This window comes from Cucurbita maxima, unplaced genomic scaffold, assembly GCF_002738345.1.
Source record: "Cucurbita maxima cultivar Rimu unplaced genomic scaffold, Cmax_1.0 Cma_Scf00031, whole genome shotgun sequence".
In the NCBI taxonomy this organism is placed as follows: domain Eukaryota; kingdom Viridiplantae; phylum Streptophyta; class Magnoliopsida; order Cucurbitales; family Cucurbitaceae; genus Cucurbita; species Cucurbita maxima.
In genome coordinates this window covers 1,124,800-1,148,539 of record NW_019272047.1, presented here as the reverse complement: position 1 = coordinate 1,148,539, position 23,740 = coordinate 1,124,800, and the positions used below count along the sequence as shown (strand labels likewise).

Below are 23,740 nucleotides of genomic sequence, written 5' to 3'. Positions count from 1 at the left end.
GTTGTCTCGATCCATTAAAAGTGGCCAATAGAACCCTCCAATAAAATCAAATATCAATTCTTTTTTGAAAAGCTTAGATTTTTTAATTTAATTACTTTTAAAAATTAGAGGTAAAAAGTAAAAATTAATCTATTAAATTCTTTTTAAAAGATAAACAAAACCCAAATTTCAAAATTTAGATATGAATCAAAACTTTTTGAGAGAAAAATTCTATAAAAACTTGGATAAATTTAATGGGTAGTTATCTTTGATCAATTTCTAACTTGAATTTATTTCAAATTCAGCTCCCAAAAGTGTAAATCCGATGGAGAATGAAATAAATTCTTGATTACCAACCTTTCATCTCTAAGTTTCTTTGCATTAACATTGAGTACTACAATTATAGGGTCAAGTTTTAATAATATAATGTAAAAATGTTCAAATACCGTCTCCAAAATTTATGTTTGGTTCACTTAATTACTACATTATAATCCCTCAATTTTATGTAAACAAAATAAAAACTAACGTAAATATTAACTAAACTTTAACATTTTTATTAAAAAAAATATCCGTAAATGTCATTTTTAACCCATTTAAAAGGTGAGAGATTACCAAAAAAANAAAAAAAAAAAAAAAAAAAAAAAAAAAAAAAAAAAAAAAAAAAAAAAAAAAAAACTAAGAGTATTATTGAAAAGACATTTTAGGGTTTTTTTTTTCTTTTAAATATTAACCTTGAGTATTAGTGATCAATAATTTAATATACCAAGTACAAAACATTTATCCTATAATACAAAAATTTTAACTAGTCGAATTTGTACTTATCATTATTTGATTTTAAGCATAAACATTCATTATTTGTCTAGACGAAAGTCATAAAACTTCATAATCATTGGATTCGACTTGGAACTTACACTCATGGACGGTATGAAATTGGTACAAGTTTGAGAGGCAACTTTTTGTAGACGGTGAGACTCAAACCCGAAGTCTCTTCCATGTCCAAGTCCTCCTCCCTTATTCCCTCCGGCAACTTCCAATTAAAATGGTACAAAAGATTCGCCAAAGCTAGCTCCACTGTCTTCACCCCTAAATTCATCCCTGGGCAAATCCTCCGACCAGCCCCGAATGGTAAGAACTCAAAGTGTTGTCCTTTGTAATCAATCGAACTCTCTTCAAATCTTTCTGGAAGGAACTCTTCTGGGTCTTTCCAGTATGTGGGGTCTCGTCCAATTGCCCAAACGTTCACTTGAACCATGGTTTTTGGGTAAAAATCGTAGCCTTCAATTTTGAAGTGGGAAATGATTTCCCTTGGAAGAAGAAGAGGGGCTGGTGGATGTAGTCTCAATGTCTCTTTTACTATCATTTTCAAATATAGAAGTTGTTCGGTGTCTTTCTCTATTACCTTTCCTCTGTTTCCCACGTAGTTTCTGATTTCTTCTTGAGCTTTCTTCATCACTTTTAGGTTCTTCACGAGTTCTGCCATTGCCCAAACTAGTGTAATTGAACTTGTGTCTAATCCGGCCAAAAATATATTCTGTTGAAGTACAATATACAATAGAAAAGGTTATAATTCCGTGAGATAACAAAGAAGGAAGGATAGAGACAAAGCAAAAAAAAAAAAAAAAGCTCAAAATCTACTCAAAAACTTATGAACACAATTTTATTGATATATTATCTACTCCAAAAAATAGTTAGTTAGAATACTTAAAGTTTTGAAACTAAACTATTAATTTAAGGTAAAAATCATTAAAGCTTAGGAATAGAAGTTTGCTTACCAAAAGAATAGCTTTGATGCTTTCTTGGGTAATGACAACAGGATAAGATTCAGCTTGCTTTTTACTCAGAGCTAAAAGCACATCAATGATATTATTTTGCTCTGGCTTAGATCTCTCGGGACGAAGATGTTCATCAATTGCCTTTTGAAACAGAGCATTAATCTCATTAAAAACTCTCTCAAGTCTAGCTTCTCGACCACTTAACCAATCAATTATCTTCCCCACAAAAGGAATAGTAAACAACTCAGAAAAACTATAACTTCCTAATAGGGTCTCAGCTTCACTTACAAGCTCATGAAATCCATCCCCTTTAAACTCCTTCCCAAATACAATTCTAAAAATAACACCAGTAGTGAGAGAAATAGACTTTTCAGTAAGATCAACAACAGCTTCATAAGAAGCTGATTGCAAAATTGATTCAATAAGCAAACGAACTTCTTGCTCTCTAATAGGTTCGTAAGATAACACTCTCTTCATACTGAAAAGCTCAATCACACAAATTTTGCGTATCTCTCGCCAGTAATCACCATAAGGTGAAAACGCAATGTCAAGGAAATTGTAAGTAAGTTTTTTGACAGAATGAGTTTGTGGTTTGTTGCAGCTTTCGAGATCATGGGTTTTCAAGAGAGCACGAGCGGTCTCGACAGATGATATAATGATAGTTTCTATATGGCCTAGGCTGAGACTGATAACGGGACCGTAAAGCTCAGAGAGGTGCCATAGGGATTTGTGTGGGAGCTTGCCAAGTTGGTGCAAGTTTCCTATGATTGGAAGCTTTGGTGGGCTTGGGGGAAAGTGACCCTTTTTCCTATTTGCAGCTGCTTTCCGTCGAAGGATGATGAAAAGTAAAGAGAGAAAGAGTATAAGGGAGAGCCATGGAGGGAAATGAAGGAGAGACATTGAAATTTAGAAAGAGTTCGATAACACGATGATCTTTCGATTAAGTAGATATATATCGACTCAAAAGGGAAAACAAAACGTGAAGTGTTTGAATTTTCATTCTCGTATATTTGAAGAAATGTTTTCAAAGTTTTATTAGTTCTCTTTACAAACAGTAGATTAAAAAATTATTGAAAAAGAAAATAGGATGGTTGGATAGAAATCCAAGATTTCTTGATATTGTTATTATAGTGCTAAATAGAATATACCAGAAAATAGCTATCGAACTCCAAAAAGAAAAGAAATTTAAAAAATTAACCCCATCAAAATTTAATATTTTTAAGTGTTTATTAGCGTTAGACAGATTTGAACGTTTAGCTTTCTGGTAAATAATATATATTTTAACCAGTAAAATTAAATTTAAAAATTATAATCCGATCTAATTGGATTGTGTAAGATCCTATTCAACTCGAGAACTTTGTTTACTTAGCAATTCATATGAAGAAGCCTCACAAAAAGATAGAGATGGAGAGATAACAATAAAAGATGAAAATCTACTTCAAGAATTTTTGTCTCAATGCATTGGACCCGACATCCGATGAGATAAAATGTCTCGAAGAAAGTGAAGCGATAGGTAGAGAAATCATTATGAACTTGGTAATTGAATTCTTTAATCAAAAGCTTAGACTTTTTAATTAATTTATTTTTTCAAAATTAGTAGTAAAAAGGTTAAAATGTATTAAATTCTTTTTAAAACATAAATAAAACGTAATTTTCAAAATTTAGATATCAATTGATTTTGATGTGCAACTTGAGATCATTTCAAATTCAATTCAAATATTTAAATTTACTTTATTTGTTTGGATGAAAATAAATTCTCGACCACCATATGCCATATTTAAGCACTCATGGACGGTATGAAATTGGTCCAAGTGTGAGAGGCAACTTTATGTAGATGGTGAGACTCAAACCCGATGTCTCTTCCATGTCCAAATCCTCCTCCTTCATCCCCTCCGACAACCTTCAATTAAAATGGTACAAAAGATTCGCCAAAGCGAGTTCTGCCGTCTTCACCCCCAAATTCATTCCTAGGCAAATCCTCTGACCAGTCCCAAAAGGCAAGAACTCAAAGTGTTGTCCTTTGTAATCAATTAAACTATCTTCAAATCTCTATGAAAGGAACTCTTCTGGGTCTTTCCAGTATGTGGGGTCTCGTCCAATTGCCCAAATGTTCACTTAAACCATTGTTTTTAGGTAAAAAATTGTAGTCTTCAATTTTGAAGTGAGAAATGATTTCTCTTGGAGTAAGAAGAGGTGCTCGTGGATGTAGTCTCAATGTCTCTTTTACTATCATTTTAAAATATGGAAGTTGTTCTTTGGCTTTCTCTGTTACCTTTGGTTTGTTTCCCACATAGTTTGTGATTTCTTCTTGAGCTTTCTTCATCAATTTTGGGTTGTTTATGAGTTCTGCCATTGTCCAAACTAGTATGATTGAACCCATATCTAATCCAGCCAAAAATATATTCTATTCATGTATAATAACTTGATAGAGTAGCTATGAGATTGAAAGTTTTGAAACTAAACTAATAATTTAACGTAAAAACCATTAAAGTTTAGAAATAGAAATTGCTTACCAAAAGAATGGCTTTGATGCTTTCTTGAGTAATGACAATGGTGCAAGATTCAAGTAGCTTTTTATTAATAGCTAAAAGCACATAATGATATCATCTTGCTCTGGTTTAGGCTTTTGAGGATGAAGATGTTCATCAATCACATCTTGAAACAACTTATTAAAAACCCTTTCAAGTCTAGCTTCTCGTCCACTGAACCAATCAATGACCTTCCCTACAAAAGGAATAAGAAAAAGTTCAGAAGCACTATAGCTTCCCATCAGGGCCTCAGCTTCACTCACAACTCATGAAATTCATCCCCGTACCCCAAAAGCAATTCTAAAAATAACACCAGCAGTAAAAGCATTAACTTTTCAGTTAGATCAATAACTCCACAAGAAGCAGATTGCGAAATTGATTCAATTAGCAAACCAATTTCTTTCTCTCTAATGGGTTCGTAAGATAACACCCTCTTGTAAAGCTCAAGTATACAAATTTTTCGTATCTCTCGCCAGAAAATAGTAAGTGAATTTTTTGACTGCTAAAGTTTGTGGTCTACTGCAGCTTTGAAGATCGTGGGTTTTCATGAGGGCACGAGTTTTCTCGACAGAGAATATGATGATGGATTCTATACCACCAAGGCTGAGGCTGATAATGGGACCGTAACGCTGAGAGAGGCGCCATAGAGATCTCTATGTGAGCTTGCCAAGTTGGTGCAAGTTTCCTATGATTGGAGGCTTTGGTGGGCTACTTTCTCTTTGAGGATGATGAAAAGTAAAGAGAAGAAGAAGATGAGGGGAAGCCATGGAGGTAAATCAAGGAAAGACATTGGAATTTAATTTTTCTTTCATAATTTCTAAATTTCAAAGTTTTATTTGTGTGGATAGATTTGTTTAGCCTTTTGGTAGATTTCCATAGACCTAGTTAATCTGAGTTTAGTCCGATCCAATCGGACTACAGAATTTCGATTGCTCAGTAGTTCACATGAAGAAGTCTCTCCAAAAGAATGACACAAACGGTAAGAGAACAGACCATAAACAGTAAACGATAAATATCATCTTCAAGGATTTTTGTCTCGATGCATTTCATTTGGAAAGTGCTCAATCTCTTCCTATTCTTTCATTTTCTGTTATATGTTCTTTTATTTTCATGCATGGCATAATATGTTTAAATCACTCCCACTCTTTCAATGCCTCGAAACTTAAGGTGTGTCACATCAAAACTCTTCAACGAAATAAAATGATAGAAACAAAAATCATTATAAATTCAACACTTCGATTTTTTTTCAAAAACTTAATTATAATTTAATGAAGTTTAAGAGGTAGTAAGCCATACTAGCCTTTTGAAATTTTTTTTATGGTACTAATTTTATTGAATCATATTTTAGTAAAATATACACTATATCACGGCTGCCTTGTCATTTAAAATTTAATAATTTAAATTCTTAAATTTAACGTCAATTTGTATGAATGATAATAAATTGTCGATGACCCATTAACACAAGCTAGCTAAGCTAGCACACAATAACTTTTTTTTGTGCTAGTCTAGCGTAAAAAAAAAAAAAAAAAAAAAAAAAAAAAAAAAAAAAAAAAAAAAAAAAAAAAAAAAAAAACTCAATAGTAAATTTATTTTTTTACGTATTGGGAACAGTCAATGGCCGTAAGGAGAAAAAATGGGTCAGGTGGAACAATGGACGGTCGTAGTCCTGCCTGCGACAGAAGATTTCGAGAGGGAGAAAGTAGAACCGACCATCAACTTAGGGTTCCACATCTAATTTGAGGGGGTTTGGATAGATAAATACTTCTCATCTTTGTCCACTGTGACGATTTCTTGTTCTTACTCTTGCGTTAGACGAGTCGATAGGTCATTGGTAAAGGATCAATGTTCCATGCAACAAGAGAAGTAAAACGGTTGGTTAGCTCCCTATTCACAGAAATAGGAAAACCATCAATATCTTTTCAAAAAACATTATAATCTAACAAATAAACATTATACTCCTAAATCATGAACAAATTAATTACCTTCAGGTAGGAATTGTTCAAGTTGCTATCGAACCCTTATTTAGACTGAGTCTGGATATCCTTGTCTTTATCCCCCTTCGAGATAAGAGACACCAAGATTTCTCAAACTTTTTACCGGGAATGGTTGAATCGAATCTGGAAAACGGACCAATATATTTCAATTGTTATCCAAAGTTTACCTATCTATCAATGACCGCACATTTATCTTCTCTTGTATTGGAACTACACTCAAATAATTTGAATACCAAAGCATAAATTTCTTGGGTTATATTTAGAATTTATTATAGGTTGATGAACCCCAATATCTCTCAAAGAGCACTAAGATCCACACCTAGGATCTACTATACTCAACTATGTGCACGTGAATCTCACACGCCTTCAACCTTGAGCCGCTTCAAATTTTCCAAATCGTTTATGTCATTTCCTTTATGTCCCAAGCTCGATTCTCCTGCCCCAAACAACAAGAACTTAAAATGATGTCCTTTGTAATCAATCGAGCTCTCTCCAAATCTCTCTGGAAAGAACTTTTCTGGGTCTTTCCAATATGTGGGGTCTCGCCCAATTGCCCAAATATTTACTTGAACTATCGTTTTTGGGTAAAAATCATAACCTTCAATTTTGAAATGGGAAATAGTTTCTCTTCTAAGAAGAGGCACGGGTGGATGTAGTCTTAGTGTCTCTATCATTGTCATTTTAAAATATGGAAACTCTTCTATGTCTCTCTCTCTCTTACCTTTCCTTCCTTTCCAACATGATTTCTGATTTCTTCTTGAGCTTTCTTCGTCAATGTTAGGTTCTTTGCAGTTCTGTCATTGCCCAGACTAATGTAATTGAACTTGTGTCTAATCGTGCTAAAATTATGTTCCGTTCATACAATAAAAAATTATAGAAGGATGTGAGATAATGGAGAAGGCACGAAGAATAGAGACAAAGCAAAAAAGGATCAATATCTGCTCAAAAACTTATTAACCACGAGATTGAAAGTTTAGAAATTAAATTAAAAATTTAGGGGAAAAACTACTAAAGATTAGGTATAGAAGTTGCTTACCAAAAGAATAGCTTTGATGTTTTCATGGGTAATGACAAGTACAAGCTGCAACTTGCATTTTACTGATAGTCAAAAGCACATCAATAATATCATCTTGTTCTGGTTTAGGCTTCTCAGGACGAAGGTGTTCATCAATCACTTCTTGAAACAGAGTATGGATCTCATTAAAAACCTTCTCAAGTCTAGCTTCTCGTCCATTAAACCAATCAATGGCCTTACCTATAAAAGGAATAGGAATGAACTTGGAAAGAAGCACTATAGCTTCCCAACCATGCCACATCTTCATTCACAAGCTCATAAAATCCATCCCCTTGAAATTCTAAAAAAAAACACCAGTAGAGAGTAGTGGACTTCTTAGTAAGATTAACAACAACTCCACCCGAAGCGGATTGGGAAATCGATTCAATCAGCAAACCAACTTCTTACTCTCTAATGGGTTCGTAAGATAATACCCTCTTCATATTGAAAAGCTTAAGTATACAAATTTTTCGTATCTCTCTCTAGTAATCACTATAAGGTGAAAACGTAATGTCAAAAAAATTGTAAGTGAGTTTTTTTATTGATTGAATTTGTGGTCAACTGTAACTTTGAAGATCGTGAGTTTTCAAGAGGGCATGAACTGTCTCAACAGAGGATACCATCCTCGATGGTGATTTCTACGCCACCAAGGTTGAGGCTGATAATGGGATCGTAATGGTGAGAGAGGCGCCATAGGGATTTGTGTGAGAGCTTGCCAAGTTGGTGCAAGTTTCCTATGATTGGAAGCTTTGTTATTTGAATGAAAATATGTTTGGATTCTCATTTTAGCATGTTATTTGAATGAAAACAATTAAATATTTTCAAATTTTTGTAGGGGTCGTCTTTAAAAATGGTAGATGAAGGTTTATTTAAAAAGAAAATATTATGGTCTACAAAAGTCCATTATTTCTTGATATTATTATTACCTTACCATAAAAAATGATACAAAAAAAAAAAATGATAATCTACTCTATAAAAGCAACGAGCTATCATCTCTCACCCTGGAAAATAAAAATTGAAACACTACTTATATCAAAATTTAATTTTTCTTTTATGGGTGTGAATAGGTTTGTTTAGCCTTCTAGTAGATTTTTATAGACCTAGTTAATCGGGTCTAGTCCGATCCAATCTCTTCCTATTCTTTTATTTTGTGTTATATGTTCTTTCATTTTCACTCATTGCATAGCATGTTTAAATCACTCCCAGTCTTTCGATGCCTCGAAATTCAGGGTATGTCACATCAAAACTCTCAAACGAAATAAAATGAAAGAAAGAAAAATCATTACCATTTGATTTTTTTTCAAAAACTTAATTACTATTTAATGAAGTTCTAGCCTCCTAGTCACTAAATACTACTTTTTGAGGTTTTTTATGGTCCTAATATTTTAGAACCATTTTTTCATAAAATATAATTACTTGTAAAATACTTTTCTTTAAGGTATATTCGGTTGGTTCGTCTATATCCCAGTTGCCTTGTCATTTCAAATTTAATGTCAATTTGTGTGGATGAAAATAAATTGTCGGTGACCCATTACCATAAGCTAGCTAAGCTAGCACACAATAACGTTCTTTGTAAACGTCAATGTAATTACTAAAGAAAAAATTATGTATGCAAAGAAATTAATAGCCTAATTGGAAACGTCAATGGTCGTAAGGAGAAAGAAATGGGGCAGGTGGAACAGTCAACAACTGTACTCTTGGTCGAGACACAAGATTTGGAGAGGGAGAAAGTAGAACCTGCCATCAACTCAGGATTCCATACCTCTTTTTAGGAGGTTTAGATGAATAAATCCTTCTCACTACGAGGATTCCTTCTTCTTACTCTTGCATAGCCGAGTCAATAGATCATTGGTAAAGGATTAGTATTCCACGCAACTAGAGACATAAAACGGTTGGTAAGCTCTCCTTGCTTTTCAGATTAGAATGCCAGACAGGTTCACCATCCGGTAAAGCTATTCCATTACCTTCACTGAACTTCTCCCGAATTGAACTGTAAAAAAAGAAGAAGAAAGATTAGAACAAGACATATAGCCGGCCAGACTCCAAAAGTCGATAAGCCACCACTCCAAAAGTCGATTAGCCACACCAAAAAGTCGATACACCACCGGACAGGGACATTGACGAAGAAAGATTTGCCTTTGATGTATAAAGGCCATAAATCATACAATCGAAAAAGTAAATACTGCTCTTTTGAAAATACATTATACTCCAACACATAAACGTTATACTCCAACATCGTGAAGAAATTAATTACCTTTAGGTATGACTTGTTTATCAAACCCTTATTTAGACTAGGTCTAGATATCATTGTCCTTATCTCCCTTGTAGACGAGACGCATGAAGACTTCTCAAACTTCTTGCTAGAATGGTTCAATCCAATTTAGAAAATAAACCAATATATTTCAATTGTTATCCAAAATTTATCCTATCTCTCAATGACCCACATATTTATCTTTTCTCAAGTTTGAATCTACACTCAAATAATTTGAATATCAAAGCAAAAACTTGTGTCGTTATATTTATTATTTATTATAGGTTGATGAACACCAATATTTCTCCAAGAGCACTAAGATCCATACCTAAAGGATCTACTATGCTCAACCATGTGTACGTTAATCTCACAGGCCTTCAACCTCGAGCAACTTTAAAAGTAATAGATCATCGACAACGTGCATGTTTTCTCTCCTTTTTTCTTATTTATTTATTTCCTTGCCTTTTCTTAATATATATATATATCAATATTCAAATATTGGTGTTACACGTATGCTTTTCACATCATAGTTTCTTGGTAACAAAAAGTTCAAGCATTGCATATATTACATATAAAAATACCCATTATTAGTCTAAGCCATAAAACTACTCATGGATGGTATAAAATTGGTACAAGCTTTAGAGGCAACTTTTTGTAGATGGTGAGACTCAAACCTGAACTCTCTTCCATATCCAACTCTTCCTCTTTCATCCCATTCGGAAGCTTCCAATCAAAATGATACAAAAGATTCGCTAAAGCTAACTCCACAGTTTTTACTCCCATATTCAACCCCGGGCATATTCTCCGACCAGCCCCAAATGGTAAGAACTCATAATGTTGTCCTTTGTAATCAACCGAGCTCTCTGCAAATCTCTCTGGAAGGAACTCTTCTGGGTCTGTCCAGTATGTGGGGTCTCGTCCAATTGCCCAAATATTTACTTGAACCTTCGTTTTCGGGTAAAAATCATAGTCTTCAATTTTGAAATGAGAAATGGTTTCTCTTGGAAGGAGAAGAGGTGCTGGTGGATGTAGTCTTAGTGTCTCTTTTACTATCATTTTTAAATATGGAAGCTCTTCGACGTCTTTCTCTCTTACCTTTTGTTTGTTTCTCACATAGTTTCTTATTTCTTCTTGAGCTTTCTTCATCAATTTTGCATTTTTTGCGAGTTCTGCCATTGCCCAGACTATTGTAATTGAACCAGTGTCTAATCCTGCAACAAATATGTTCTGCAACAAATATCTTCTTGAGCTTTCTTACACTAACTTAGTTAATCACACGATTGAAACTTTAGAAATTAAAATTAAACTTAAGCTTAAAAGCCATTAAAATTTAGGAATAGAAGTTGCTTACAAAAAGAATGGCTTTGATGTTTTCATGGTTAATAACAACCGTGTGAGGATGAACTTGCTTTTTACCAATAGCCAAAAGCACATCAATGATATCATCTTGCTCTGGCTTAGGCCTCTCAGGACAGAGGTGTTCATCAATCACCTTTTGAAATAGAGCATTTATCTCATTAAAAACTTTCTCAATTCTAGCTTCTCGACCACTAAACCAATCAAATACTTCTCCCACAAAAGGAACTGGAAAAAACTCAGAAGCACTATAGCTTCCCATCAGGGCTTCAACTTCACTTATAAGCTCATGAAATCCATCCCCTTCAAATGGCTTCCCAAATGCAATTCTAAAAATAACACCAGTAGTGAGAGCAATGGACTTCTCACTAAGATCAACAATAGCTCCACAAGAAGCTGATTGTGAAATTGATTCAATAAGCAAACAAACTTCTTGCTCTCTAATGGGTTTGTAAGATAAGACCCTCTTCATACTGAAAAACTCAAGCATACAAATTTTGCGCATCTCTCGCAAGTAATCATTGTAGGGTGAAAAACCAAGGTCAAGAAAATTGTAAGTGAATTTTTTCATAGCATGAGTTTGTGGTCTGTTGCAACTTTGAAGATCGTGAGTTTTCAAGAGGGCACGAGCAGTTTCAGTCGATGATATGATGATGGTTTCTATACGACCTAGGTTGAGGCTCATAATAGGACCGTAAAGCTGAGAAAGGCGCCAAAGAGATCTGTGTGGCAGCTTGCCAAGTTGATGCAAGTTTCCAATGATTGGAAGCTTCGGTGGGCTTGGGGGAAAATTACGCTTTCTTCTATTAGCAGCTGCTTTCCATTTTAGGATGATGAAAAGTGAAGAGACGAAGAGGAGGAGGGGAAGCCATGGAGGGAAGGGAAGGAAAGACATTAGAATTTAGAAAGAGCTCAAGAACAAGAGGAAAAAGATCACGAATAAAAAAGGGTGATTCTTCTCTCGATTAAATAGACATAAAACAAAACATTCAAATAAAAAAATGGTTGTCCACTCCATGTAAGCCATAAGTTGTCATATTCAAAAATTGAAACACTAGGTATTAGCATGATAGATTTGAATACTAATCTTCTAGTAGATAATCTATATTTTTACAAATGATATCACGTTTAGAAGTTATGATTAAATCTAATTTGATAGGGTCTGATCTTATCCAACCGTGTCTTAGATTTTCAATTAAGGATGGAGATTGAGATTGAGACAATGATATAAGCGGTAATAGAATAGGCAATAGAATAATAAAGAACTAAAATCAACTTCAAACATATACCTTGAGATCCCTTTGGAAAATGAGAAAGTGGTCCTATTTTTTTTTCTTTATAAAATTTCATCAATTTAGTAAATATATAATAATATAAGTTTATAATCAACACATATTTGTTTATTATGTTTAGTAGTTACATAATAATAGAAAAAGGTTAAAATATCCTTTTTTGAAATTTATATTTTGAATTTTATTTTATTTTAGTTTCAATTAAAAAAAATTGAAGCAACGACTCTAGATTTTAACTAACCGAAAATTGCTACGGGTTTTCGTAATATAATTTTTTATGCATAAATAACAATTCAAAAACATATTCATAAAAATTGTTATGGATTTATAGGATTAAAAAGGTTTTAAAGTAATATAAATGAAATATTAAATAAAACAAATTAAATACTAAAAGTAATAACACCCTATTCAAACATAAAATCTAAGAATTGAAATACCACTGTCCTATGTATAGTCTCTACTTGCAATGTCGTCAGCGTATAGGGGTGCCTTGTATTTACCTAAAAAATAGAAATAGCCCACAACTTTAGTATTTTAAAAAATACTTTGTAAGTGGTTCTACTATTTGGGTTAGGGAATGCAAACACATGTCACTCATAATTCGGAGGGACATAGGGTTAAAACTATTAGAGAGGTGGTCTTTAGTCCGGACAAAATTGGATGTGTAGTTCATCAATCACCTCTTGAAAGAGAGAATTTATCTCATTAAAAACCCTCTCAAGTCTAGCTTCTGGACCACTAAACCAATTGAATACCTCTCCTACAACAGGAACTTGACTTATATGCTCATGAAATCCATCCCCTTCAAACCACTACCCAAATGCAATTCTAAAAATAACACTAAGATCAACAACCACTTGACAAAAAGCTGATTGTGAAATTGATTCAATAAGTAAACCAACTTCTTGCTTTCTAATGGATTCGTAAGAGAACACCCTCTTCATATTGAAAAACTCAAGCATACAAATTTTGCACATCTCTCGTCAGTCATCACTGTAGGGTGAAAACCTAATGTCAAGGAAATTGTAGGAGAATTTTTTTATAGCATGTGTTTGTATCTGTTGCAGCTTTGAAGATCGTGAATTTTCAAGAGGGCACGAGCCGTCTCGGCCGGCAATTTTCAAGAGGATGAGGGGAAGCCATGGAGGGAAAGGAAGGAACGACATTGAAGTTTAGAAAGAGTTCAAGAAGAGAGGAAAAAGATTAGGAATAAAAAACATTGATTCTTCTTTTGGATTAAATAGAAATAAAACAAAAGTCTTATATTATTTGAACCAAAATAATGAATTATTTTTAAAAAAAAAATGATGGTCCATTGATATTATTCTTATAACATCAACCAATAATGTTAAAAAATGACGGTCCACTCCATGAAAACAATAAGCTGTCATCCTCTCAAGATGGAAAACAAAAATTGAAACATTAGCATGATAGATTTGATTATTAATCTTCTAGTAGATGATCTGTATTTTTCAATGATACAAGCTGCAATAGAAAATAACAATAAATAACAAAAATCAACTTCAAAGATTTTTGTCTCGATGCAAAAATTTGGAGCGTGAAGTGGAATTAGATCTAATTTTTGGGGTATCCAGATTAATATTATCAATTAGAATAATTTATGGTTTTCTCGGTTGTACTAATAAAATGAAGTATCCAGGCTCCGCTTAGAAAAAACCCAATTCTATGATTACTATTTGTAACAGTATTGATATTCCTGAAAGAACTTTGAATTTCCTCGAGCCGTACGAGGAGAAAACACTCAAACAAGCATGAAACGTATGCTTGCGTATTCGTCTATTATACAGAAATTGGCAAAATTCCCTCTCACTCGAAAAAGATGCATTAGAGGTGGAAAGTGGCCCATACCTTCCCATAGTCTCGATGCATTAGATGTGGAAAGTGGCCCATACCTTCCATGTGACATCCAATAAAATCAAATATCAATTTTTTAATTTATTTACTTTTGAAAAGTAAAAAATAATCTATTAAATTCATTTTAAAAGATAAATAAAACCTAATTTTAAAAAATCACAACTTTTTAGGGAGAATTTTTTTAAAAAAATTGGGTAAACTTCATTGATTGGAATGGATGTTATCTTGTTTTGGGATCAATTTGAATTATTTCAAATTATATTACTACTTTTATCTTTTATCTTTTAAGTGTACATCATTCTTTACTGCAATTTTTTTTTTTTTTTCTTGTGATCATCAGTATATAGGGGTGCCTTGTATTTATTGAAAAATAGAAATAATCCATGACTTGAATATTTTAAAAAATACTTAGTAAATGGTCGTACTAATTGGGTTAGGGAATGCAAAAGATGCAACTCATGATTAGGGACATGGTTAAAACCATTAGAGAGGTGGTCTCTAGTCCGGACAAAATTGGATGTGTAGTACTTCACTACACACGATCCATATGTGCGAGCATTAGACCACCAGGTGGTTTGCACCCCTAGACCCATCATAGTGAGATTAGTTGTTCGTAGTCGGATGTCCGGATGTCAGCAAATTCTTGAATATCATAAAGGCATGATGATGATCATCATCATATTGTACGTGTTTGTACTCATTATCATAATTGGAGAAGTAACCTAATATATATGAACACACAATATGCATGAGGTCACTATAGTTTTCATCTTAAATTATTCTTATGACACAACCCTATACATCATTCACATAATATTCTAGGTAACATGCATGCATTAGCCTTCATACATTCATCATCATTACACTAGTGTAGGGTTGTGCCTCGGAAAACTCTTCATCATAATGCAGCATGTCATCTCGTATATACACATTATCTTAATATAAAATATCATCATATTGAGTAATATCATCAACACACTCCATCGTCATCATGTCATCATATCATAATATAACATCACATCATACTAGCTCACATAATCATCATCATAGTATATAAGCATAAATGACACATGCAAGGGTCACTGGTCACGTGTCGTCATACATAAGGCAAGTCTTATACTTTACAATTAGAGGACTCCACTTCAAGTTTAATACTCATGGATGGTATAACATTGGTACTAGTTCGAGAGGCAACTTTTGTGGACGGTGAGACTCAAACCTAATTTCTCTTCCATGTCCAAGTCCTCCTCCTTCATCCCCTCCGGCAACTTCCAATCAAAATGGTACAAGAGATTTGCAAAAGCCAAATCCACAGATTTCACCTCCCATGTCCAACCCCGAGCATATCCTCCGACCACCCCCAAATGGCAAGAACTCAAAATGTAGTCCTTTGTAATCAATGGAGCTCCCTGCAAAATCTCTCTTGAAGAAACTCTTCTAGGTCTTTCCAACATGTGGGGTCTCGCCCAATTGCCCAAACTTTCACTTGAACAGTCGTTTTTGGGTAAAAATGGTAGCCTTCAATTTTGAAATTGGAAATGGTTTTTCTTGGAACAAGAAGAGGTGCTAGTGGATGTAGTCTTAGTGTCTCTTGCATTATCATTTTCAGATATGGAAGCTCTTCTATGTCAATCTCTGTTACCTTTCCTCTATTTCCCACATGATTTATGATTTCTTCATGAACTTCCTTTATCAATGTTGAGTTCCTTGTAAGTTCTGCCATTGCCCATACTAATATAATTGAACTTGTCTCTATTCCTGCTAAAAATAAGTTCGGTTAATGCATATCATACAATAAAAAAAATAATGTTAGAAGGCGGTCAGATAACCGAGAATGCATGACTGAGAATATTTTCTTAAGCCACGACACCTAAATGGTGTGAAAGTTATCTATTTATAATCAAATAAATTACAAGGATATGGAAAGAGTAATAAATGGAAATAACAATAAATGAAATACACATGTATAAGCTATAATAGAAGTCAAATATCTAGATATTTGCCTATAATAAGAGATAATATGATATATATGATAAATTATGATTAAGTACTAAATATTCTTATGTTGTGTTGATGCACATCATACAATAAAAATAACGTTAGAAGGTTGTGAGATAACGAGAACACATGATAGAGACATCGCAAAAAAGGCTCAATATTGCTAAAAAAAACTAGTCAACCCTCGGATTGAAAGTTTAGAAACTAAACTAAAAATTTAGTGCAGATAGAAGTTGCTTACCAAAAGAATAGCTTTGAAATTTAAATGAAGAAAGTCAAAATGTTGACTTCACTAAATGGAAAAATCCATGTTTGAGTAGTGGAATTTTGAGTGTCAAAATTTGGTTTAACCAAACTTGGGTGCTTGCCAATTAAACCCCACAAATTTGGGTGAAATTTTGAGCGTCAAAATTTGGTTAACTCAAACTTACATGCTTGCTTGCCACATAATCTAACGTGGAATTTTGAGTGTCAAAATTTGGTGATCTCAAATTTGCATGAACATGCAAATCTGACTCTATACATAGAGTGATAAAGGTACATGGAACTTTCATGCAAATATGACTCTATAAATAGAGTGATAAAGGTACATGGAACTTCTTACTTGGAAAACTTTGAGAAAAACTCTCACAAACTCTCTCAAACACTCTATTCATATATACTAAATCCCTTTCAAGTTTAGTTACTCACCGAATTCCACAATCTCGTTCTAAGGTCAGAGAATAGTAGAGAAGAAAGACACTAGTGGTGGTTCAAAAACGGTTCATGAGAAAAAAGGAATTTGAATTAGAAAAGGTTAGTACTCAAACTCCTTGAGTTTTAATACTTATGAACATGCTAGTTATTTACTATAATTGATATTCTAAGAGTGATCCAAATTGCTTCCGCATGTGTTATATTAACACCATCAAATGAGAATACACACCTTCGATTCCAATTCTATTTCTCATTCTTAACACTAACACACTAATTTTTATAGTGAAAATTATCCGATGCAATAATACAATTATTTAGGTCAGATTTTAATAACTTAAATGGAAGAATCTCAGAAGATTCTCTCATCTTGTTGAACCAATTTTTGAAAAGGACCCAGAAACCAGAACTAAAGAGCTCGGAACCATGGGTAAGAATGTAACTTTCAGGCTCGAATTTCTACTCTATGGTGAACCAAAACTTATGATTCTTGTTTGGTTAGATTCGTGGCAACCTTTGGAACAAACTTTGTATAGGAATTAATTGTTGAATCCAAGTTTGTTTAGCCACACACGGCATTTGGTGCGTGCATGCTCAATCATGTACAACACAATCACGTCGCATCTCATTGTTATCTTGGTTCCCAACAACACGATTCATACATCATAATTGGACCTAGACATATTACACGATCCAAGGCTAAGAAGATTCAACAGATCAGCTCGGTTCAACCATCATTTCTAGAATTAGAAGCGGATACCGGACAATTGAATATTTGCACAGTTGAAGCAAGGCCAAGAAGATTCAACAGATCGGCTCGGTTCAACAATCTTTTCTAGAATTAGAAGCGGATACCGGACAATTGAATATTTGCACGATTGAAGTTGGAAAACTTTAAAATGGGTTTGAACTTACACGAGTGAAGTCCAATAGATTTCAAGTTTATCTTCTTAGCCACTCAAACATATCAATGTTTATTGAAAAGCTTTATTGTTTTTTTCGTTTTTATTTTGCAATGGTCAAATGATCAGAAGTGACTTCGTCTTTTGTGGAGATTAAAGGAGATCGGGATTGAATCTCGGCTATAAACATCTTTTGTCGGGAGACTATAAAATACCTACAATATGTTACGTAAAAATCAGATTCGTGGATGAATAAAATTGAGATATCGAATTGAGACATTTTCCTTATATATCCAAGCATTAATTTTTCTATTTCTAAGTTTCAAGCAATTGTAGAATTGCATCTAAGCCATTCAATCAAGTTTTGATCAAGTTCAATGGTGGAATGACTCAATTTAGAACAAGGTTTCAAATCTTGCTTTTATATCTTTGATTCTAAGAGATAATCTAATTCTAGCCTTATCTCATGATTGATTCAAATTTCATATAAGGAGGTGTAAATTACTTTGATTCAAGGGTTTTGCCTTATCAACCCTTTTCAAAGAAAGAAGCCCAAGATGCTCATTCCATGACGTTCACCCACACTGACACATGCATGTGCTGATGACATATTGACATAAAATTATATGACTATGGTATGTCTTGATATGATATAACTATGACATGTTATGTTAATGTTATGACACGTGTTGTGATGTGATGTGCTGATGATACGATATATGTTATGGTATAACACATTTGGCGATATAATACATGTTGTGACATATTTTATAATATGTTATGTGCATGATATGACATAAGACGATGTATGATATGAAAGATATAATATTCAACCCCAATACATGCATTAGAGGCTATGTTGTAAAATGATATGATATGAAGGAAAATAGAAGGGGCTGTTTTATATGATTTAATGAATAAAAATGTTGGAACCTTATGTCTTATTGTGTGTTACATGCATTAGGGAATCTCCCCTTTCACGATGATATAGATGCATACGTTATGAGACAAGAAAACGATCATTATGTTTATCATAATGCTGTGATGGTCACTATTCCTACCGGGTGTTCGAAATAGCACTAAAGAATGCTATCCCGACTAGAAAAGGGGTCCAAGAGGTGTGAGAACTGATTGGTGGGTCCATACTCGCATGTGAGGACCATGTGTAGAATAAGTAAATACACATTCAATTGCCCGTTTAAGATAGTCGCCTAAGAGAATACAGATAGAAAGGATAGACCTCATTCATCTTACTCTAATAGTGGGCCTACTCAAGTTATGTGCTATATGTATTTCAGGTAAACCCTAGACACACCTGTACCGCTGACGACGGCATTGCAAGTCAGACCATAACACATGCATAAAATAGTTTAATTTTTTTAGACTTTAACTTAGAATAAAGTATTTTTACTATTGATGTTTATTTATTTTATGTAATATTTCCTCATTCATCTTACTTACAGATTAAGTAGGAAGCTAAGGTCCATGCCCCTCCAACGCCCACGTGATTTGGAACTCCTAGTTGTCACATCATCTATTTTGTCGGTAACAAAGAGTTCTACTTATTAAATATAAAAATACCCTTTATTAGTCTAAGCCATAAAACTACTCATGGATGGTATAAAATTGGTACAAGCTTGAGAGGCAACTTTTTGTAGATGGTGAGACTCAAACCTGAATTCTCTTCCATGTCCAAGTCTTCCTCTTTCATCCCATTCGGCAGCTTCCAATCATAATGGTACAAAAGATTCGCTAAAGCGAACTCCACAGTTTTCACCCCCATATTCAATCCTGGACATATCCTCCGACCAGCCCCGAATGGCAATAACTCAAAATGTTGTTAATGTTTGATTAATCCACCACACCTCAATGGTGTGAAAGTTATCTTATTTATAATCAAATAAATTACAAGGATATGGAAATAGTAATAAATGGAAATAACAATAAATGGAAAGATACCTATGATAATAAAGCAAATATTAGATATTTGCTTTATAATAAAATATCAAATATAATATATATGGTAAACTATAATTTATTACTAAATATCCTTAACACCCCACCGCAAGCTAAGCGTCGGATTTAAACGAACGTGAAGCTTGAATCTGAAAAATTCAAAGAGGTTGAGAAACACTTTTCTTGAAGAAGTCAACAACCTGGTTCAGAGGAGGCGTAGAGAAACACTTTCTTGGCCATCGAAAATTGCAGAGGAATCGCCGCTCAGCGGCAATGCTGCCTTGGCTTCGGCGAGAATATGTCTAACCCATGAAGAGGGATTGTCGCTTAGCGACGATGCTGCCTTGGCTCTGGTGAGAATATTTCTAACCCCAAGAAGTAGAAGGGGAAACCTAGAGCAAGGGACAAAGACAATGTTGAAGCCTGAAGAGTCGCCACATTGGGCGAAGGAGCCAATTTTGGCGAGAAGGGCAGTCGGAAGAGTCGCCTCATCGGGCGAAGAAGCCAATTTTGGCAGGAAGGGCGGCGGCAACTTGGTTGGCGAATAGGCCAGTGCGGCACCCAGATTTCGAAGGTAAATCTCTGCAAAAGGTTGATAGGTTTAGGTTAGGGTGTATGTGAAGGATGAAGGTTGATTGGGAAGAAAATGAGAGAGACTATATTGGCCAAGGGGAAAACTGATTGGGTTGGAAAAGGTAAGGTTGTATGTACAGAGTATGACGAAAAGTGATTTGGAGGTCAATAGGGTGGAGCCGAAGAGTAATCAATCGGCTCCGCCTGCGGCAGCCATGAAGACTGCCCCTGCGGCGTCAAATCCAGCAGGGGTGGTGGAGAAGAAGATTAGAGAATTCAAAAGCCATTGAAAAGAAATGATCGGGGTTGTTAAACCGAGAGGGCTCTGATACCATGTGAATGTTTGATTAATCCACCACACCTCAATGGTGTGAAAGTTATCTTATTTATAATCAAATAAATTACAAGGATATGGAAATAGTAATAAATGGAAATAACAATAAATGGAAAGATACCTATGATAATAAAGCAAATATTAGATATTTGCTTTATAATAAAATATCAAATATAATATATATGGTAAACTATAATTTATTACTAAATATCCTTAACAGTTGTCCTTTGTAATCAATCGAGCTCTCTGCAAATCTCTCTGGAAGGAACTCTTCTGGGTCTTTCCAGTATGTGGGGTCTCGTCCAATTGCCCAAACGTTCACTTGAACCATCGTTTTCGGGTAAAAATTATAGTCTTCAATTTTGAAATGAGAAATGGTTTCTCTTGGAAGAAGAGGTGCTGGTGGATGTAGTCTTAGGGTCTCTTTCACTATCATTTTCAAATATGGAAGCTCTTCTACGTCTTTCTCGGTTACCTTTCGTTTGTTTCCCACATAGTTTCTGATTTCTTCTTGAGCTTTTTTCATCAATTTTGAGTTTTTTGCGAGTTCTGCCATTGCCCAAACTATTGTAATTGAACTAGTGTCTAATCCTGCCAAAAATATGTCCTGTTGATGCACATCATACAATAGAAAAATGTTAAAAGAAGACGAGAAGGATGGAGATAAAGCAGAAAAGGTTCATACCTGCACAAAAACTTAGATAACCACAAGATTGAAAGTTTGGAAATTAAACTAAAATTTTCGAAATAGAAGTTGCTTACAAAAAGAATGGCTTTGATGTTTTCATGGGTAATGACAACCGAGCAAGGTTCAACTTGGTTTTTACTAATAGCCAAAAGCACATCAATGATATCATCTTGCTCTGGCTTAGGCCTCTGAGGACAAAGATGTTCATCAATCACCTCTTGAAACAAACCATTCATCTCGTTAAAAACCCTTTCAAGTCTAGTTTCTCGACCACTAAACCAATCAAATACCTCTCCCACGAAAGGAACTGGAAAAAACTCAGAAGCACTATAGCTTCCCAACAGGGCCTCAACTTCACTTATAAGCTCATGAAATCCATCCCCTTCAAACTGCTTTCCAAATGCAATTCTAAATATAACACCAGTAGTGAGAGCAATTGACTTCTCACTAAGATCAACGACAGCTCCACAAGAAGCTGATTGTGAAATTGATTCAATAAATAAACCAACTTCTTGCTCTCTAATGGGTTCGTAAGATAACACCCTCTTCATACTGAAAAACTCAAGCATACAAATTTTGCGTATCTCTCGCCAATAATCGCTACAAGGTGAAAACGCAATGTCGAGGAAATTGTAAGAGAATTTTTTGATAGCATGTGTTTGTGGTCTGTTGCAACTTTGAAGATCGTGGTTTTTTAAGAGGGCACGAGCAGTCTCGACAGATGATATGATGATGATTTCTATACGGCCTAAGCTGAGGCTCATAATAGGACCGTAAAGCTGAGAGAGGCGCCATAGAGATTTGTGTGGGAGCTTCCCGAGTTGATGCAAGTTTCCAATGATTGGAATTTTCGGTGGACTTGGGGGAAAATTACACTTTCTTTTATTTGCAGCTGCTTTCCATTTTAGAATGATGAAAAGTGAAGAGAGGAAGATGATGAGATGAAGCCATGGAGGGAACGACATTGAAATTGAGAAAGAGTTCAAGAACGAGAGGAAAAACATTAGGAATAAAAATGGTGATTCTCTTTCATAGACATAAAACAAAACATTATACATTATTTGAAGAAAATAATGAAATATTTTTAAATTTTCAGTGGTATCTTTAAAAAAATTATTTTTGTGGTCCACCATCTAAAAAATTACGGTCCAATCTATGAAAGCAATAAGCTGTCATCTTCTCACGATGAAAAATAAAAATTGAAACGATAATACGCGTGATAAATTTGAATATTAATCTTCTAATAGATAATTTATATTTTAACTAACGAAATCAAGTTTAGAAATTATGATTAGATTTCTAATGATACATACTGCAATAGAATACAATAATGAAGGACGAAAATCAACTTCAACGATTTTTGTCTCAATGCATTAGATGTAGAAAGTGACCCATACTTTCCCGTTCCTTTAGTGTTAATCCAATATGATTAAATACGTCAAGAAAAATTCAAAAAAATCTATTAAATTTTTTTTTAAATATCAACAAAGTAATTTTCTAAACCAATCGAATATCTCATTAAAAACCCTCTCAAGTCTAGTTTATGGACCACTAAACCAATCGAATACCTCTCCTACAACAGGAACTTGACTTATATGCTCATGAAATCCATCCCCTTCAAACCACTACCCAAATGCAATTCTAAAAATAACACTAAGATCAACAACCACTTGACAAAAAGCTGATTGTGAAATTGATTCAATAAGTAAACCAACTTCTTGCTTTCTAATGGATTCGTAAGATAACACCCTCTTCATATTGAAAAACTCAAGCATACAATTTTTGCACATCTCTCGCCAATCATCACTATAGGGTGAAAACCTAATGTCAAGGAAATTGTAGGAGAATTTTTTTATAGCATGTGTTTGTGTCTGTTGCAGCTTTGAAGATCATGAATTTTCAAGAGGCACGAGCCATCTCGGCCGGCAATTTTCAAGAGAATGAGGGGAAGCCATAGAGGGAAAGGAAGGAACGACATTCAAGTTTAGAAAGAGTTCAAGAAGAGAGGAAAAAGATTAGGAATAAAAAACAGTGATTCTTCTTTTGGATTAAATAGAAATTTGAACCAAAATAATGAATTGTTAAAAAAAAAAAATGATGGTCCATTGATATTATTCTTATAACACCAACAAATAATGTTAAAAAATGACGGTCCACTCCATGAAAGCAATAAGTTGTCATCCTCTCAAGATGGAAAACAAAAATTGAAACATTAGCATGATAGATTTGATTATTAATCTTCTAGTAGATGATCTGTATTTTAACCAATGAAATTACGATTATATTTTCAATGATACAAGCTGCAATAGAAAATAACAATAAAAAACAAAAATCAATTTCAAAAATTTTTGTCTCGATGCAAAAATTTGGAGCGTGAAGTGGAATTAGATCTATTTTTTGGGGTATCCAGATTAATATTATCAATTAGAATAATTTATGGTTTTCTCGGTTGTACTAATAAAATGAAGTATCTAGGCTCTGCTTAGAAAAAATCC

At 34.1% G+C, this 23,740-nt stretch overlaps 3 protein-coding genes and 2 pseudogenes across 3 annotated transcripts; all 5 read right to left on the bottom strand.

Annotated features, from left to right (window-relative positions):
* Nucleotides 1-837: 837 nt before the first annotated feature.
* Nucleotides 838-2,674, bottom strand: LOC111466485 (cytochrome P450 71B10-like). Its single transcript, XM_023111152.1, has 2 exons — nt 1,752-2,674; nt 838-1,510 (listed from the first exon to the last, which is right to left on the bottom strand). The coding sequence occupies exons 1-2, from the start codon at nt 2,649-2,651 to the stop codon at nt 893-895; spliced, it is 1,518 nt and encodes a 505-aa protein (XP_022966920.1). The 5' UTR covers nt 2,652-2,674; the 3' UTR covers nt 838-892.
* An 862-nt stretch (nt 2,675-3,536) lies between these two features.
* Nucleotides 3,537-5,046, bottom strand: LOC111466324 (annotated as a pseudogene).
* A 1,583-nt stretch (nt 5,047-6,629) lies between these two features.
* Nucleotides 6,630-9,445, bottom strand: LOC111466323 (annotated as a pseudogene).
* Nucleotides 9,446-10,030: 585 nt separating this feature from the next.
* LOC111466493 (cytochrome P450 71B34-like) lies at nt 10,031-22,234 on the bottom strand. The gene is made up of 4 exons (XM_023111160.1): nt 21,320-22,234; nt 20,782-21,164; nt 19,273-19,535; nt 10,031-10,155 (listed from the first exon to the last, which is right to left on the bottom strand). The coding sequence occupies exons 1-3, from the start codon at nt 22,208-22,210 to the stop codon at nt 19,304-19,306; spliced, it is 1,506 nt and encodes a 501-aa protein (XP_022966928.1). The 5' UTR covers nt 22,211-22,234; the 3' UTR covers nt 10,031-10,155; nt 19,273-19,303.
* LOC111466486 (cytochrome P450 71B19-like) lies at nt 10,115-11,915 on the bottom strand. The gene is made up of 2 exons (XM_023111153.1): nt 10,930-11,915; nt 10,115-10,805 (listed from the first exon to the last, which is right to left on the bottom strand). The coding sequence occupies exons 1-2, from the start codon at nt 11,827-11,829 to the stop codon at nt 10,188-10,190; spliced, it is 1,518 nt and encodes a 505-aa protein (XP_022966921.1). The 5' UTR covers nt 11,830-11,915; the 3' UTR covers nt 10,115-10,187.
* Nucleotides 22,235-23,740: the final 1,506 nt, after the last annotated feature.